Source organism: Sinohyriopsis cumingii, chromosome 14, assembly GCF_028554795.1.
Source record: "Sinohyriopsis cumingii isolate HCF-2022 chromosome 14, ASM2855479v2, whole genome shotgun sequence".
NCBI classification, from domain to species: Eukaryota; Metazoa; Mollusca; class Bivalvia; order Unionida; family Unionidae; genus Sinohyriopsis; species Sinohyriopsis cumingii.
The window spans coordinates 93,859,712-93,879,313 of record NC_142974.1 but is presented as its reverse complement, the minus strand read 5'-3'; the positions used below and the strand labels follow the sequence as shown (position 1 = coordinate 93,879,313).

The window sequence follows — 19,602 nt, the reverse complement described above, 5'->3', positions numbered from 1 at the left end:
TAGAAAGATTAGATTGACTGTAGTATTTATAGGATGGTCAGATTCACTGACTGGAGTACTTGAGGGAAGATCAGATTGACTGGAGTGCTTGTGGGAAGTTGGGGTTAATTGACTGAAGTACTTGTGGGAATATAAGATTGATTTTAATATTTGTGGGAAGACTAAATTGATTAACTTGAGTAATTGTAGGAAGATGATATATACTGGAGTACTTGTGGGAAGATCAGATTGATTGATTGGAGTGCTTATGCGAAGATCAGCTTCACTGGCTGGAGCACTTGTGGGAAGATCGGATTGACTGGAGTACTTGTTGGGAGATCAGACTGACTGGAGTACTTGTGGGAAAATCGGATTGATTGACTGGAAAACGTTCAGAAAGATTATATTCACCAACTGGAGTACTTGTAGGAATATAAGATTGACTGGAATACTTAAGGAAAATTAGATTCAGTGACTGGAGTACTTGTGCGAAAATCAAACTGATTGACTGGATTACTTGTGGAAAGATCAGATTAACTGGAGCACGTGAAGTAAGATCAGATTAATCGACTGGAGTACTTGTGGAAAATTACATGTATTTGAGTACTTGTAGGAAAACTAGATTGACTGAATGGAGTCCTTATGGGAAAACCAGACTGACTGAATGCAGTACTTGTGGAAAGATCACATTGACTCGAGTACTTGGGAGAATATAGGATTTATTGACTGGAGAACTTGTAGGAAGAACATATTCATTGATTGGAGTACTTTTGGAAGAAAAGATTGACTGGAGTACTTACGGGAACATAAGATTCACTGACTGGAGTACTCGTGGGAAGATCAGATCGGTTGACTGGATTACCTGTGTGAATATCAGATTCAGCGACTGGAATACTTGCCGGAAGATCAGACTGACTGGGGTACTTCTGGTAAGAACGGATCGATTGACTGGAGTACTTGTGGGAATACCAGATTGATTGAATGGGGTACTTGTGGGAGAACTTGTAGGAATATCAGATTAACTGACTGGAGTACTTGTGGATAGATCAGACTGACTGGATTTCTTGTGCCAAGATCAGACTGACCTGAGTACATATGGGAAGATGTGATTGACTGGTGTACTTTTGGGAAGATCAGACTCACCGACTTGAATACTTGTGGGAAGATCAAATTGACTGGATTACTTGTGCATAGATCAGATTGACTGACGAGACCTTGTGGGAAGATCGGATTGGTTGACTGGTGTACTTGTGGGAAGATCGGATTGGTTGACTAAGGTACTTGTGGGAAGATCAGATTCACCCACTGGAGTGCTTATGGGAAGATTAGATTCACTGACTGGAGTACTTGTGGGAAGTTCAGATTCAATGACTGGATTATTTGTGGGAAGACCAGACCGACTGACTGCAATACTTGTGGAAAGATCACATTGACTGACTAGAATTTTTGTGAGATGATACTCTAGGCAAGGTGTAAGACACAAACAGCTATAGCCTGTAGCATAGCATTGTGCTGAAATTAGCTCGACTGGGAAGTTTTATTATGACTAATATTAAACAGCTGCCTTAGAAATATTTCTAGGAAAATTTGTTGAAGGTTGTTACTTTTTTTAATTAATATTATTTTTGTCTCGTAAAAAAATTTCCTGAAGGCAAATATGATTGGTCATGTTCCTCAGGGAGATGACTTGTTGAGTCAATATTTGTCTTTATTCCTTAGTAATTTCATAATATTAATGCGTCAGGCATTGGTGAAAGTGATGTACATAACTTCTGGGAAGATGCCCGATAGATGCATAGCCACACCATAACCTAAACTGACATTACAGCCACATGGCTGTGGCCAACAGGCTGTTTTATTTTTCGTAATGATGGTAATATCTGATGGCATATTATCATCATTCTTGCCAATTTAAAAATAAAACCATGTGAAAATGCTCTGCGCCAATGTCTGCTGAAAGTGTTCCGTCGTTTGCTTTTTTAAACTTTATTTTTTACCAGAAATTGAAAATAGGAATGGATGGCACAAAATGCATATTTGAACAAGGGTAATACCATCAGCAAACTTTTCTTCTAGCTATGTCAGCTAAAAAAGAAAAGTAAACTGCATCTGCATTTGCATCCACTTTCCTGAGACAGGTACAATTATTTCTTAAAGAAGTCCACCATTTTAATGGCAATGAAATAAAAACTCCAAATCAAACTGCAACAACATCACAACCTTTAATATTAACAATGTCTAAAATTACAAAATAAATAACACAGGAGTGTTAACAAAAGTCCTTACAATATGCAAGAAATATTTACAACCCTCTTTTTTTACTTCTAAAAACAAGGGAAAATTAATGTGGAAGTTCTTTTGAAGTCAGTATCAGTTATACTAATTAAATGAGAATTTGTCCTAACAGATTCTTCATCAGAAAAAAGAACAAGCAGACAATTCTTGTATAAAAAGAATACAAAACATTGTCATTTTTCATTTTATCCATCAAGAACACTTGGAAAGCTGTATTAAGACATATTCTTTTAGTTACTGAGTATAGATGATTTTTGTAACACAAGGCCAAGAAATTATTAAGTGTAGATGAATTTCTTGACACAAGACCAAGAAGTTATTGAGTGTAAATAAATTTCATAATGCATTGCCAAGAAGTTATTGAGTGTAAATGAAGTTCCTAACATTAGGCCAAGGAAGGGACTGCAAAAGCATGCTATTTGTCCAATGTTGGCCAATGTAAACTTGGATTTGATCTCAAAACTGAAATCTGACCGAGTGACAATTATGACAGGACTCTCACCAAACTCTACTGAATGTTGCAGGAGCATAAAAAGAACGAAGCATGTGTTAATACCTGTAGTCTGGAAAACCATGCATGTATTATCTATGTGTTAATACCAGTAGTCTGGAAAACCATGCAGGCTTTATTTCAACAAGATTCCTAACACTCCAAAGCTTAATGCTTTCAGCCACTTATTAAGAAAACCTGATTATGACCTTTTAAAGAAGAAAAGCTCTGGAAATCTATGGCAAAGGAACAATGGCAAACATAAATTATATATCCTGAAAATAGGAAAACTGGTGAATAATCCACACTATATGTGAGGCAAAGGAGGAGTCAATCTTGTCTTTGAAACATAATTTAACATCTTCATTCTATTATGTAGCTAGTATACTCAAGGGCCATAACTCCAATCAACAATTATAATGAAAATAATTTTCTTCAAACTTTCCAAGCAAACCAAACACAACTGACTTTATAAGACAACATCACATCCGAAGCTTTAAATGCAATCTGAAATGATCAAATGTTTTGCACTAAACTATTTTTTTTCTCACACTGGCAAGATTAAAGATTTAATGAAAGCAGTATCGATAAATTGCTTATGAATACTTCTACAATGCTTTCAATGATAGTCACAAAGTCCGAACTGCATATCATGTACAACTAGACACCATATCTACATACTGTATATTTATATAACACAAATACCAAAAACACTTCACAAGAAAACAAACGTAAAGCTTTGGAAAATTGTGACATAATATTAATACAATATCTTATATGAACGTGAAATGTGACATTACATGCTAAATTCTATCCAAGATCCAAATTCATCTGATTAACTACTTCAGCCAACACATATAAACAGATAAACATAAAATTAATATAAATAGATTAAATGCAAAAAAAATAAATCATTTTGCTATTGAAAAAATTCATTAATCAAGTAAGACCAAGATACTATTGCAAAAAGCATTAAAGAAAACATTCTGCTTGTTGAACCATTAAAGCCCAAATATTGCAAGGTCAGGCCTAAATGTTGAGACCACTATCTACACACTGCTAATTTAGTCTGGTTCGGTGTTTTACAGCACAGCAACTCATGTTGTACTGTAAATTTACACGGCAAGTGCCTTGCCTAATGGAACACCACTGTAACCAGCCTGGAATAATTCAATGGTAAGAAATGAACCTGCACCCATCCAGTTACAGGTCAGGCGTGATAACCACTGTGCAATAGCTGCTCCATCAAATAAGACATCACACCCATCCTGTGTATTTTATAGACCTATATGCTCAATGAATAATATATTACACCCATCCTGTGTATTTTATAGGCCTCTGAGTAGGCACTAATAGGGTATAGTTGATTTGGAAGAGTATTGAACAACAGGTTTCAATGACTAGGATCTCTGGTATGGGTACGTGGTCTTGAACTAAACATTCCAAAACCATTACTTTCTTATTTAAATTGATCACTGACCCTTTGACCCAGGATCTCTAGGTGTTTTTAATAACCCTATGTGCAAGTTATCTAGTATGTTTGGCTGAAGAACTTATTTCAGAAACAAAGTTGTTCTGCAAAATCCATTTCATAAGCCTGTGACCTTGACCTTTGACCCCAAAAATGAACAGTCCTGTTCCATAACCAAAATGCAATCCTGCACAGATTTTGGTTCACCATATGCATCAAAGAACTAAAGTTACTGTGGAAAAACTATTTTTCTTTTTTTTTAATCACAGTGACCTCAGTCTTTTGACTGCTAAATTAACAGACTTCTTTCTCACCCAAACTGTAAATCACCACAAACTTTGATGATTTACCAAAAATTGAATGGGGAGATATATTTTACTGCTCACAGTCAAAGTGAACCCCAAATCAAGAGGTCTCTTCCTTGCAAGACATCCACAACAAAGTTTGGTTCAGGTCTGTGATATAGAACTAATGTTACTGTACAGACTATTTTGATTCTTTCAGTCCCTGGCCATGACCTTTGACATTTTAATGCCTAAAACCAATAAGCATTTTCCTTACCCCCAATTAGTAGCCATTCACAATATTGTGTCTAGTGAGATAAAGCGATTGTTACTGTGCAGAAACCATTTTCCTTCTTTTCATCAATTATCCTGACCTTGACTTATCTGGGCTTGAGAAAAACCTTGCTATTATAAATGCCCTTCTACAATGAACACATTCTTAATTTCCCAAAACACACAAGTACACAATCAGTGCAGGTATGGTTTTGTTCTTAAAAAGACAAACATTCATGCAGATCAATTTTATAAACAATGGCAGAGCATAACTGTCTTTTATCTTCAATTTCAAGTTATTTATACATTAATGAAGGTTAAACTATTCCCAAAAATGTCTTTATATATATATAATTTCCTATCAAATTCTCTTCAATAACTTTTTCCCTCATTGACTCTATTCAGAATTCATTTGAAAATAACACTCATATAAAATCTTCTATTCACAGCTGCTATATAAATTTCTGCCAAGTTAAATTTCCCCATTATACTGATTTAAGACAAATTCATGTTTAATTTTATAAGATTCTGTATCATTCTAATAATTTTATTTTATTGTCTAAATAGGTTCAAGTGTAATGTGTTGTAAACTGGTTACAAGTTTTAAAAAAACGTGAAATCTATTACACTGTGAAGAAATATTTAATGAAGCTCATTACATTGTGGGGAAATGATTAATGAAACTTATTTTAATGTGGGGAAATGCTGAATGAAACCCATTACACTGGGAAATATTTAATGAAACCCAATACACTGTGGAAATGTTTAATGAAACCCAATACACTGTGAGGAAATGTTTAATGAAACTCATTACATTGTGGGGAAATAGTCAATGAAACCCATTAAACTGGGAAATATTTAATAAAATCCATTAAACTATGGAAAATATTTAATGAAACCCATTAAACTGTGACATGTTTAGTGAAACCCATTAAACTATGGGAAATATTTAATGAAATCCATTAAAATGTGTGAAATGTTTAATGAAACCCATTAAGCTATGAAATATTTAATGAAACCCATTAAACTGTGTGACATGTTTAATGAAACCCATTAAACTATGGGAAATATTTAATGAAACCCAATACACTCTGCAGAAATATTTCAATGTACCATTCCATAACAAAATTGGAATTAAAATACCCTCATCATTCTCATTCTGACAAAAATTACTTGACAAATATCACCAATCTACCGTTACATGAAGGCTATTCAGCTGAACAAAGTGATTATCTAAAAGTGAACTACAAAATCACCCAAGTTACCTATGTCTAATTATCTACCTGTGAAAAGCAAAGTCAGAGATCTGCTGTGATGATCTGCCAGCAGATCTGGATCTACTTTCTTTTCAATTTGGTTTGTGTAATACAAGAAAAAAGAAAACGAAACTACAACTCTGACTAATACATAATCCATTTTAAGCATATATGAATACAAACAATTACTGCAAAGAGATCTGCCTAAACTAGTCTACATTTCACAAGTGTACATTATCTAGCTATTTTAAAATACTGTTATAAATCCATAAATAGATCAATATTTGGTTATCTTAAATAAAGAAACTAAAAGCAAACTATGAAATGCATATGATCAACACAAATGTGCTTGTATTTCATGCAACAAGCCATGCATATCATTTTATGACATTACTCTGCTTAAAATTATACATTATCTACTGACTAAATATTAAAAGAAACTAACATACATATATTTTGCACGTTTTTCCAGTGAACACTAATATTTTAGGCTATGTGAAAATTAAATATACAAAATTTTATAATTAATTTCTAAGTAACAGGCAGGAATTCATTGTACATACTTCTGGATGCTTCATATTGATAAAATTATACTGGCGTCTCCTCCTATTTCACAAACTATACTTAAATAGTCACTGTGATAAATGATAAAATCAATTATGTACAGCAGGGCATAGCCAATGTGATAAATGATAAAATCAATTATGTACAGCAGGGCATAGCCAATGTGATAAATGATAAAATCTATTATGTACAGCAGGGCATAGCCAATGTGATAAATGATAAAATCTATTATGTACAGCAGGGCATAGCCAATGTGATAAATGATAAAATCAATTATGTACAGCAGGGCATAGCCAATGTGATAAATGATAAAATCAATTATCTACAAAAGGCATGTAGAATTTTACATTCCTGGTAACTGCAGTAGTATTTTTGCAAAATCTTGAAGGAATGCAATTCATAATTACCGTATACATTCATTTACAAGTCCAATCCAACTGCAAACAACACAGACCCAGGTCTACCACTGCATAATGCACTAGCGAATCCAGGTCTATGCAGTTTGTTAGGAATAATCTGTAGAACAAACAACACAGACCCTGATCTGCCAGTGCATTATCTGATGACAGATCAGGTTCCATGTTCTTTGCAGATGGATCAGAGTTATACACGAGCAGATCTGGTACATAATTTTACCTCACGAGTTTCACCTCTCTTTGCAAAAATACTTAAGCATCTCAATGCCCCTCTCTCTCCCAGTATGGGTAAGTACAGCCGTACTGTGTTTCAATACTGTCAAGGTATGTGAAAGGTGAGAAATGAACCAACTTCTTTTGTTTTTTGTTGATTCATATATGTGCAATGGCATGATAAAAGCTGACAAACAACCAACACTTGTAAACATTCCCGTCTCTATGAGAAAAATGTTAGCATAATGGAAAAGTTTATATCCTAATATTTTGCTTGGCAAAAATAAAACAAACTATAAATTGACAAGTAGCTTACTGGCTTGCTTTGTGAACAGCAAAGTGTTTTGGCTTACATGACCTTTCAACAAGAGCACTCCCTCATTATAACACTGTCCTTTAAACAAGAACACTCCTTCGTTATAACACTGTCCACGGCAGCCATACAGTATATCTTCATATAATGAGACCACCTTATAATGATGTACAACATACAACTTAATGAATGGGATTCATGACCATACTTGCCTTATAACAAGAACTGTGTTATAATGAAAGGCCTTATAACAAGAACTGTGTTATAATGAAAGGCCTTATAACAAGAACTGTGTTATAATGAAAGGCCTTATAACAATAACTGTGTTATAATGAAGGGTCTTATAGTGCAGGAGTGTTGTATATTCAATAATTTTATAACTTACAAGTAAATGAGCAATTAGAAAGTTAAAAGTAATAATTCCATAAATATTTTCCAAAATATACTTGAAGTACTTCCCTTTTATACACTTCAGACTTCATCTAATATGTTTGGCAAAATTACATAGTACCTTGAAAATTCTTGAAACAAGTCATTCTGAAAGTCAACTTATTCTACAAAATGACCATATATTTGGACTGCCAAAAGACTGTTCTAATAATAATTAAATTTCCATATACTGGCCATCTGTACAGAACAGTATAATCTGGGTCTAATAAGTGTCTGGTTTACAAGAGTTTCACTGTACGTTACAATAATTTGGGCAACTATAAAAATAAACACATAAATTGTTCAAATACTCATCTATTAGTCAGCTAAAATCTATCAACAAATTCTAAATGTTGACAAATCTCAAACCAGAAACTGCTTAAATACTACATCACACAAAATTTTCATTTAAAATTGTACTGGCACCAAATTATTTATCATATAAATTCATGTATAATCCACACCCAATTTATTTACCATGAGTCCATTTATAATCAAAACCCAATTTATTTACCATGTGAATCCATGTCTAATCCACACCCAATTTATTTATCATGTTAGGTCCATGTATAATCCACATCCAATTGATTTATTACATAAATCCATGTCTAATCCACACCCAATTTATTTACCATGTTAGGTCCATGTATAATCCACACCCAATTGATTTATTACATAAATCCATGTCTAATCCACACCCAATTTATTTACCATGTTAGGTCCATGTATAATCCACACCCAATTTATTTATTACATAAATCCATGTATTATCCACACCCAACTGATTCCCCACATAAATTCATGTATAATCCATACCCAATTTATTTACCATATAATCCATATATCATCCACATCCAACTTTAAACAGTTTACATTCAGGCCTGAAAAGCATTACACTTTTGAGATTAAATCTGAGCTTCATATCTGGTGTCAACCAATCAAACAGGTTTTATTTTGGGAAAACAAATATTGACTGGTTGTTGGTGCAAACTCAATTATGAACAAAAGTCCAGATTTTTATGATCTCCTGGAAATCAATAAACTTCTGAGACTGAGGTTGAGAGATGGAGATTTTGTCAACCAATGACATATGACTTTACTTTTGCAATGTCACTTTTGATAGGCTGCAGGATTTGGGATGAGATTTGTGTTGGATACTTGGTCAATGGTGCAACACTTGATTTTCAAGGTTTCCATAAAATGGAGTATATCTAGAAGTGAAATGTCACCCAACATGACACATAACATAAGAAGACAACTACTACAAGACAGGGGACGAAGGTAGGCAAGAAACAATATGAAAATAAATGGAACATGCAACACCAAAATACTGTAGATGTAAAACATACCTTAGAAACTGCAAACACACAGACCAAAAGACATTATTAAATACCAAACAGATCACACAAAATTATTATGCACAAAACAACTAAAAGAGGTATGAATAATTAAATCATGATACATCACTTATCACAGGAAATAAACATTAAAATAAATCTCTCCAGGAGATTTAATACATTGGGCATGCATACTATACATTTTCAAAGTTGACAGCAAACTGTATAACTAGTGAGAGATCATTCTATTCCCTGGACCCCAAACACTTATAATAAATACTGTCATCTCTACCAATATTCACATATAGTTTTGAAATTGATCTAGTGTTGTATACAGTCCAAAAAAGACTTCAATATGACTAATTGTTTTGTTTGGGAGCCAAGTAATGTATGACCTTCCCCATTTGGCAGCATCTGCTGTATATAATGTTCTGAAATACTGAGCTAGTTGAGCATATCAGTCGTGTCAGGATGGTAATGACATTTTCAAATTATGCCCATGCAATGATTTTATATTTCCTCCACCTGTTAATACAAGTCTTTGGTATATGACACAAACAACAAATAATGCGGAAGAATGAGATTATAAAAACTTGCCTCTGTATGGACTGGAATCAATAAGAAAATCTCATATAAATCTATTTAATCTGCTAACATAACTTCTGTTCAGACTAATAGTAAGTAGTCACAGTTCTCAACTCTTAAAACTGACTGATTCTTGACTTTAAGAGATACGACAGTGTCAACACAATTTCCTTCATAATTTATAAAACACAGGAGAACAGTTTGTCTTGCACTGTAGAGATATAATTTGTTATAAGTATCAGTAAGCTCCAACTGACTTTATTTGATCCAAAAAAAATGGCAGCAAAGCAGTACAGTATTTATATCCATGGACAACTTTGCTTCAATTTCTTTAAGATAAATTTTACAAACATGAGGTCCCAGGATGGATTCTTGGGAACACCTACAGAAACGAATATGGAGTCAAACAGACTACCACGGATATTAATAAAACCATAGTAACCTGGTACTGTAATTTCATTCAATTTTAATTTTTGCAAAAAACTGGAGTGATTATGAATGCAGCAGATTTCTTTGGATCAGGGACTTCTATTCCCATCATCATTCCATTCTTAAACTCAAAAAAATTGAGCATAGGCCTTTAAGATTTCCAGGCCATATCACCTGTAACACGTCTGGGATGATACTGTTCTCATTTGTATGGATTATACATGGGTATGGCAGATCTGAGTCAACAGTGTTCTCATTTGTATGGATTATACATGGGTATGGCAGATCTGAGTCAACAGTGTTCTCATTTGTATGGATTATACATGGGTATGGCAAATCTGAGTCAACAGCGTTCTCATTTGTATGGATTATACATGGGTATGGCAGATCTGAGTCAACATTGTTCTCATTTGTATCGATTATACATGGGTATGGCAGATCTGAGTCAACAGTGACCTCATTTGTATGGATTATACATGGGTATGGCTATACATGGGTATGGCAGAGCTGAGTCAACACTGTTCTCATTTGTATGGATTATACATGGGTATGGCTATACATGGGTATGGCAAAGCTGAGTCAACAGTGTTCCATTTGTATGGATTATACATGGGTATGGCAGATTTGAGTCAACATGTGTTCTCATTTGTATGGATTATATATGAGTATGGCAGATCTGAGTCAACAGTGATCTAATTTGTATTGATTATACATGGGTATGGCAGTTCTGAGTCAACAGTGTTCCCAGCTGTATTGATTATAAATATGTATATATGATCTTGCAAGGGACAAAAATAATGTGACAACAGATCTGGGTTGATACCAATCTGAGTTGTATGGAAAATACATGGAAATAAGGTATTATAACAAGGCACCTAAATAATGTTGTTGTGGGGTTTAACTCCATTTTTCAGCAGACGATAGGCTATGCATGGCAGCCAGAATTAATGATGAAGGAAGAACCTGGGAAAACCCTGGAAGAACCACCAACCCACAAGAAGCTCCTGGCAAGCTTTCTCACATACTCCTAGACCTGAACCCACGCAGACAGTGGTGAGATGGCAATGATCCGTAACAGAGAGCGCTTTAGACCACTCGACCACTCGGGTCCCCTTCCAAAATAATATGAATGCAGATGTGTGTAAGTTTCATCAAATGACATCAGAAAGTATGGCCCCCAGATTGGTAATGAAATTAGCCATTCATATTCAACATACCCTCATTAATATGCAATGATCATCATCATCAAAATCATCCGAGATCTATGACATACTTATATTCCATGTCTGATCAAAACTTATTCAGAAATATGGCCTCCAGAGAAGTAGCACGCTCAGCAAAATCAAACTGCAAGATCATCGCACATGTGGATCTTACCCATCATCAAACTTGACAGCTCTTGATCATATAAGCATAACTTCCAAGTCTGATTAAAACTGGATCAGAAACTGACCTCCAGAGTGGTTGAAAAATTAACAAGTCTGATACAAGTTCACCTAGTTGAAATGCATGGATTGCGCTCATTATCCACCTCATTCAAGATGTTGATGATAAAGATTCAAAGCTTAATTGTAATCAGAACAGAAATATTCACTCCAGAGTGGTAGCAAGCAAATGTTGATGGCAAGACACACAGCAAATAATGGACAACAGATACAGGCACGTACCTTAAACCATCACAGTCTTATGACCAGGAATCTAAAATATGCTTTTAAAAAAGGACTGAAAAATTGCTATTGTAAAGTAAAAATCTTTTTAGGTCAAAGACATATGAACAGAACTGTGTCTACTCCAAGTAGTTTTTACTTAGAAATGCTAACAAGGCTGTTGTGCAAATTTTACAAATCCAAAAAGTTTTCAAAAATGTGTTTGAAAGAAACCAACCAAACTCCCTTGAAAAGAATGAATTATACAGGCCAAAAAGAATTTAGGGAGATAGTAAAAAATCTTTTTTAAAAAGTCCCATGTTGATATGCCTATCCATTTAGGAGGAGTAGCAAAAACAATATTTTCAAGATGGCTACTGTAGCAGCCATACTTAATACAAGAGCAGCACCCTTTTGAATTAGAACTAACCAGACCCTGGGATGAATGTGTGTGTCAAGTTTCAAGGCAATCCAAACCTTAAACTATTCTGGTCCATGACTAGAAGAGCTAAAACTGCTCTCATGACCTGTAAATCAAATCAGGTCATCTACATATCAATACAAATATGCAAGCAAAATTTCATTTGTCTATGCCGATTGATTTTTGTGCAATCTTACTAGCAGGCATCTCCAGTCAGACAGATGTATAGACAGACATGACTGCCCCTGCTGCAAGCAAGCTTTAAAAACTTGAAAGCACCATCAACTGTCAATGAGACATTTGTATGATGGGATCCTCTAGTCCAGCTTCATACAGAAAACATTTTCTGTTTTCTTAGCCCAAGAAATCAAGAAAAAAGCAACTGCATTATGTATTAAGTCTTGATGTGGAGACCATTTCTGAGTGAGGTTTCCTATTTGAATTTCATTTTAATAACATGTTGGGGGTGAAATAATTCCCATTCTATTATATAACAGAAATTTAAATGAAGTAGTCCATTCTTGAACTATAAAAATGTTTAAATAACAAAGACTTACAAAGTCAAAATACACCTATCTGCAGCAATTAATTGGCTTTCCATTTGGAATTCAGTTGAATCTGCAGAGATACAACAGCATTTTAAAGCATTATGCCTTCAAAAAAAATATATAAATATAGACACATTCTGATTAAATTTCAGATCCCCGACATTAGAGAGATCTGATGAACACCAATATGAGGTTATGTTCTGTTGCCCTTTTAATTCACCAGTCAAATGACAATTTTCACATTTATGAAACTAAACTATGCTATCTGTAACACAATGCTTTTTCTGATAGGTTGCTAAAAAAGTGGACCATGAATTCTAAAGGTCATTAAAAGATGAATCTTTATCAATGCTTGTCAGTTCTTATTATAAGTAGATCTCAATGAAATCAGTAACATATAAATACTTCATTCCTCCTAGTACTCAAGCAATAGTCATGGAAACTCTTCAGTGAGGTACATAATACATCATCGAGTTTAATCAATAATATATATCCATACTTTGTACAACCCTGGAGTTTCATTTCAAGGAGATCCGAAAAGCTACTTAACTCTGCACAGAAAGGTACAAATGTAGAAGAAAAAGAAATAAACAATCCTGCGACTACAACAAAAGGGATGCTACTCTATCTGAGTAGTGTCATACATCATTTAGTCTACCCAAATTTTTGCCATTTAATACTTTTTGAAATATATAAATAAAAAAAGATCTTCATTTAAAATGTGCTATATAATTTATTCAGTTTGACACTTTGTATTCCCTTGATAAATAGATTTTTCACAGTAATACCCAAAATTTTAAGGCTGTAAGAATGTATCATCATGGATACTCTTCAGGTAGGTACATTATAAGTATAATGTACCTCCTGAAAAGCATGTATATTACACATAACAAGGTATAAAGTATAATGTACTTCCTGAAGAGCATGTATACTACACATAACAAGGTATATGGTAATGGACCTACCTGAAGATCAGTCATTATATGTTGCAAAATTGCAGAAAGGAATAAAGTTTGCATATATTTCTGATTTCCTACTCAATGAAAAACAAATTTCAAACAGGGTCCAACACTCGTTCACTTTTTGTCATGTATTAACTTTATATAACATGCCTGCTTCAAAATTACGTTTAATTACCATCATATGAGGAGGTCTAACAATTTAAGCAGATCATGTATGACAAAACTTGACAGAGATTTGGTAAAAATAAAAAAATAAAAAATGCAGCCTGATTTTGCTTTAGCAAGTGGCTTTCTAATGATGACATAAGGAAGACATCAGAGGTCTTGTTAGTTCAATTTTGTCAAAAGGGACCTTTAATCTATCTACTCCAGATTATTCAAGCACCAAAATTTGTTTGTGGTCAGTATACATGTATATATGCCAGTATATAACCACATACATAATGCAGCCAAGCATGAAAAAACAGCTAGATATATAGTGCCAGTTTATCAGGGACTATTCTGAGCTTAGGTAGATCATTTGGAATACTGTCTGGTTCATATTCCAAAGATCAAAAGTTTAATTCCCACCCACCCATAAGTAGAATGGATAGGACCCCAATCTTCTTGCATTGTATAACGGTTGTTTTTTGCATTTATAAATAATGTAAAATACGGAAGCCATACCATCAGTTTTAATTGTACAGATTGATAAAAAAAGCCAATGAGATGATGTCAATAAGCCCTTATCATCATATGGCTTCATAATGTACAGCATCTGTGCAAACCTATCTGCAAACACAGGACAACTATGATATGACAACCATATGAATTATCATGTCAAGTAATAATTTAAATTATTTGGTGTGAACACAAGCTTTGAAGTGTCTACAGCTTCAGTTGTATCTTGGCAACCTTAGGTGTAACCCTTTCTGCAAAAGATCACTGGATACTGTAACGACTAATCCTTCAGTTTAATCTTGGTAAGCTTGAGCTTGAATCCCAGGATTTCGGACAGGACAGCAGAAAATGCTGACAGTACAACTACCTTAGTAACATTCAAAAAGAATGGATTTGCTGAGATTCCAGAAATCTTGAATGGACTCTCAAGTTCCTGAAAAACATTTAAGATAATGATTTTGTTACTCATACTGTTATATGAGAGAAAGAAAGGAAGCAAGAGGCTGAAGTGAGTCTGATATTGCTCATATGGCTTATGTATCTTCAAATGACCATGTCATTATAAAGTGAGTCTTATATTACTCATATGGCTCATGTATCTTCAAATAACCAACTCATTAAATTTATCTTGAGTCTGATATTGCTCATTTGTCTTATGTATCTTCAAATGACCATGTCATTATAAAGTAAATCTGATATTACTCATTTGGCTCATGTATCTTCAAGTGACCATGTCATTATAAAGTGAGTCTGATAATACTCATATGGCTCATGTATCTTCAAATGACCATGTCATTATAAAGTGAGTGATATTACTCATTTGGCTCATGTATCTTCAAGTGACCATGTCATTATAAAGTGAGTCTGATATTACTCATTTGGCTCATGTATCTTCAAATGACCATGTCATTATAAAGTGAGTCTGATGTTACTCATTTGGCTCATGTATCTTCAAGTGACCATGCAATTATAAAGTGAGTCTGATGTTACTCATTTGGCTCATGTATCTTCAAGTGACCATGCAATTATAAAGTGAGTCTGATATTACTCATTTGGCTCATGTATCTTCAAGTGACCATGTAATTATAAAGTGAGTCTGATGTTACTCATTTGGCTCATGTATCTTCAAATGACCATGTCATTATAAAGTGAGTGATATTACTCATTTGGCTCATGTATCTTCAAGTGACCATGTCATTATAAAGTGAGTCTGATATTACTCATTTGGCTCATGTATCTTCAAATGACCATGTCATTATAAAGTGAGTCTGATGTTACTCATTTGGCTCATGTATCTTCAAGTGACCATGCAATTATAAAGTGAGTCTGATGTTACTCATTTGGCTCATGTATCTTCAAGTGACCATGCAATTATAAAGTGAGTCTGATATTACTCATTTGGCTCATGTATCTTCAAGTGACCATGTAATTATAAAGTGAGTCTGATGTTACTCATTTGGCTCATGTATCTTCAAGTGACCATGTAATTATAAAGTGAGTCTGATGTTACTCATTTGGCTCATGTATCTTCAAGTGACCATGTAATTATAAAGTGAGTCTGATGTTACTCATTTGGCTCATGTATCTTCAAATGACCATGTCATTATAAATATCTTTAGTCTTATAATCACAAATAATATATGCATATATATCTAATTTTTTTCAAGCTAAACTGAACCATTATTATGTCAATCAAAATCCAGCACAGAATGTAGGCCTTTGGATGGCACAAAGATCAGTACATACATGACTTTGTATACTTGCCCTATTTTTAGCCATCCCTCTATCTATTGTTATGGGGAGAAACGTAAGTGTGATATTGGTGACATCATGTTATACTGGGGTATATACTGGTTATATAAATAAATCAGCACTTCATACTATAATTATCCTATGAATATAAATTGATCAGCATATCATGGGTATATCCTATGAATATAAATCAATCAGCATAACATGGGAATATCCTATGAAAATAAATAAATCAGCATATCATAGGAATATCTGATGAATATAAATTGATCAGCATATATTATACTGGTTATATCCTATGAACATCAATCAATCAGCACATCCTATTATACTGGGGTATATCCTATGAATATAAATCAATCAGCACATCCTATTATACTGGGGTATATCCTATGAACATCAATCAATCAGCACATCCTATTATATTGGGGTATATCCTATGAACATAAATCAATCAGCACATCCTATAGTATGTATATCCTATGAATATAAATCAATCAGCACATCCTATTATACTGGGGTATATCCTATGAATATAAATAAATCAGCACATCCTATAGTATGTATATCCTATGAATATAAATCAATCAGCACATCCTATAGTATGTATATCCTATGAATATAAATCAATCAGCACATCCTATTATACTGGGGTATATCCTATGAACATAAATCAATCAGCACATCCTATAGTATGTATATCCTATGAATATAAATCAATCAGCACATCCTATTATACTGGGGTATATCCTATGAACATAAATCAATCAGCACATCCTATAGTATGTATATCCTATGAATATAAATCAATCAGCACATCCTATTATACTGGGGTATATCCTATGAACATAAATCAATCAGCACATCCTATAGTATGTATATCCTATGAATATAAATCAATCAGCACATCCTATTATACTGGGGTATATCCTATGAATATAAATCAGTCAGCATAAATGAATCCATGACCATACTGTGTTATAACAAGGACCATAGTATACAGAAGCTTTTATAGTGAGGGACTTTACTGAGCTTACATGTATATACTATCTTATTGATGTGGACTGTATTAAGATAACATGTACACAACACCCTGAAATACCCTACTTAAGTGGACTAATGGGTTTACATGTTCACTATACCATAATTACTCTGACTCTATTGAGCTTATATGTACTTATTATAAGTAGCCAGTAATGAGTACAAAATACGTACTTAAGTAGGCTGCATCAGGCTTACATGTACATTATACCGAAGTCAGTTAACTGTATCTGGCTTACATGTACATTATACCTAAGTCAGTTAACTGTATCCGGCTTACATGTACATTATACCTAAGTCAGTTAACTGTATCCGGCTTACATGTACATTATACATAAGTCAGTTAACTGTATTGAACTTCTATGTACATTATACCTAAGTCAGTTAACTGTATTGAACTTATTTGTACATAATACCCAAGTCAGTTACTGTTTTGAGCTTATATGTACATAATACTACACCTAAATGGGCTGTCTTTACTTTTACAAATGCCCTGATAGACTGTATTGAGTCTGCTTTGTACATAATACTACACATAAATGGACTGTCTTTACTTGTAAAAATGCCTTGATGGACTGTATTGAGTCTGCTTTGTGTATAATGCTACACCTAAGTGGGCTGTGTTTACTTGTACAAATGCCTTGATAGACTTAATGAGTCTGCTTTGTGCATAATACTACACCTAAGTGGGCTGTGTTTACTTGTACAAATGCCTTGATAGACTTCATGAGTCTGCTTTGTGCATAATACTACACCTAAGTGGGATAATTTACTTGTACAAATGCCTTGATGGACAGTAGTGAGTCTGCTTTGTGCATAATACTACACCTAAGTGGGCGAATTTACTTGTACAAATGCCTTGATGGACAGTAGTGAGTCTGCTTTGTGCATAATACTACACCTAAGTGGGCTGTCTTGTACAAATGCCTTGATGGACTGTACAGAGCTTGCATGTACATGAAACATTACATGGGCTGTACTAATCTTTGTATATATATATTATACCTTACATATGCTGTACTGAGTTTGGATATATAGTATACACTTCCATATTTTATTTCCTTAATACGCCGAAAAAGAAACATTAATCATTGTAGAATATATATGCCCATCAAAGTTTTTAAAAATTTAAAATGCTGTTTAACTGCATGAAAATCTAATCAGGTCATCTATATGTACATTGAAAACATGCATGCAAAATTATACTGGTCTACCTCAAGTGTGATTTGCTTAATCATGCATGCAAAACTACATTGGTCTACCTCAAGTCTGATTTGCTTAATCATGCATGCAAAACTACATTGGTCTACCTCAAGTGTGATCTGCTTAATCATGCATGCAAAACTACATTGGTCTACCTCAAGTCTGATTTGCTTAATCATGCATGCAAAACTACATTGGTCTACCTCAAGTTTGATTTGCTTAATCATGCATGCAAAACTACATTGGTCTACCTCAAGTGTGATTTGCTTAATCATGCATGCAAAACTACACTGGTCTACCTCAAGTCTGATTTGCTTAATCATGCATGCAAAACTACATTGGTCTACCTCAAATGTGATTTACTTAATCATGCTAACATTATTTTTGTCCCCCAAAGTTTCAAATGTATACACAATTTAAGTTTATCTGCAACGGCCTATTTAAAAAACCCCAGATATAATGATATGCAAATCTAACCAGACCTTCTATGTCTTAAGACAACTCAGCCAGCCAAATTTCATCCATCTACCTTATATTGTTTTGCTTTGTCATGAGAACAAGGCCTTTATTTTTAAAAATTATAAATCGAACAAGTTTTAAAATGCATTAACCCTGAAAATGTGCTGTGATGGCCTGAAAATCTAATCAGGTGATCCATACTGAAATACAAATATGCTTATAAAATTTCACCTGTGGAACTTTAAAGATTTTTACTAAACTTTTCTATAAAGAATAATGTCAGAAATGTCCAATTTCAACAAGCTCCAAACCATGTCACAAATGTACAAAATTTCAGTTAGTTAAAAGCAATTTACTGTACTTGGGTCATCTACATATGCACACAAATATGCTTGCCAGATTTCTATTATTTGCACAGAGTGTTTTTGCACAATCTTGCTAAAAAAAAAACTTTTGGGACTGACAGTCGGACGGACCAAATCAACATGCCTACACCACCCCCACCCCCACCCCATGAAATTTGATGTCATGCCTGCAAATGCATGTAAAAAGGTATCTTAATGCTGATGTTAATGA

General features: G+C 34.0%; 1 protein-coding gene across 4 annotated transcripts in view; it reads right to left on the bottom strand.

Moving 5' to 3' along the window:
- Positions 1–2,182: 2,182 nt before the first annotated feature.
- LOC149784417 (protein PHTF2-like) overlaps positions 2,183–19,602 on the bottom strand; it is a 124,894-nt gene continuing 107,474 nt past the window's right edge. For 3 of the 4 annotated variants that reach the window (XM_089932473.1, XM_089932472.1, XM_089932474.1), the window contains exon 16: positions 2,183–15,004. In XM_089932473.1, the coding sequence (XP_089788599.1) occupies positions 14,852–15,004 (153 nt within the window). In that variant the 3' untranslated portion in view covers positions 2,183–14,851. The remainder of the gene's footprint in view (positions 15,005–19,602) is intronic. The other variant, XR_016413855.1, reaches the window with a different exon arrangement.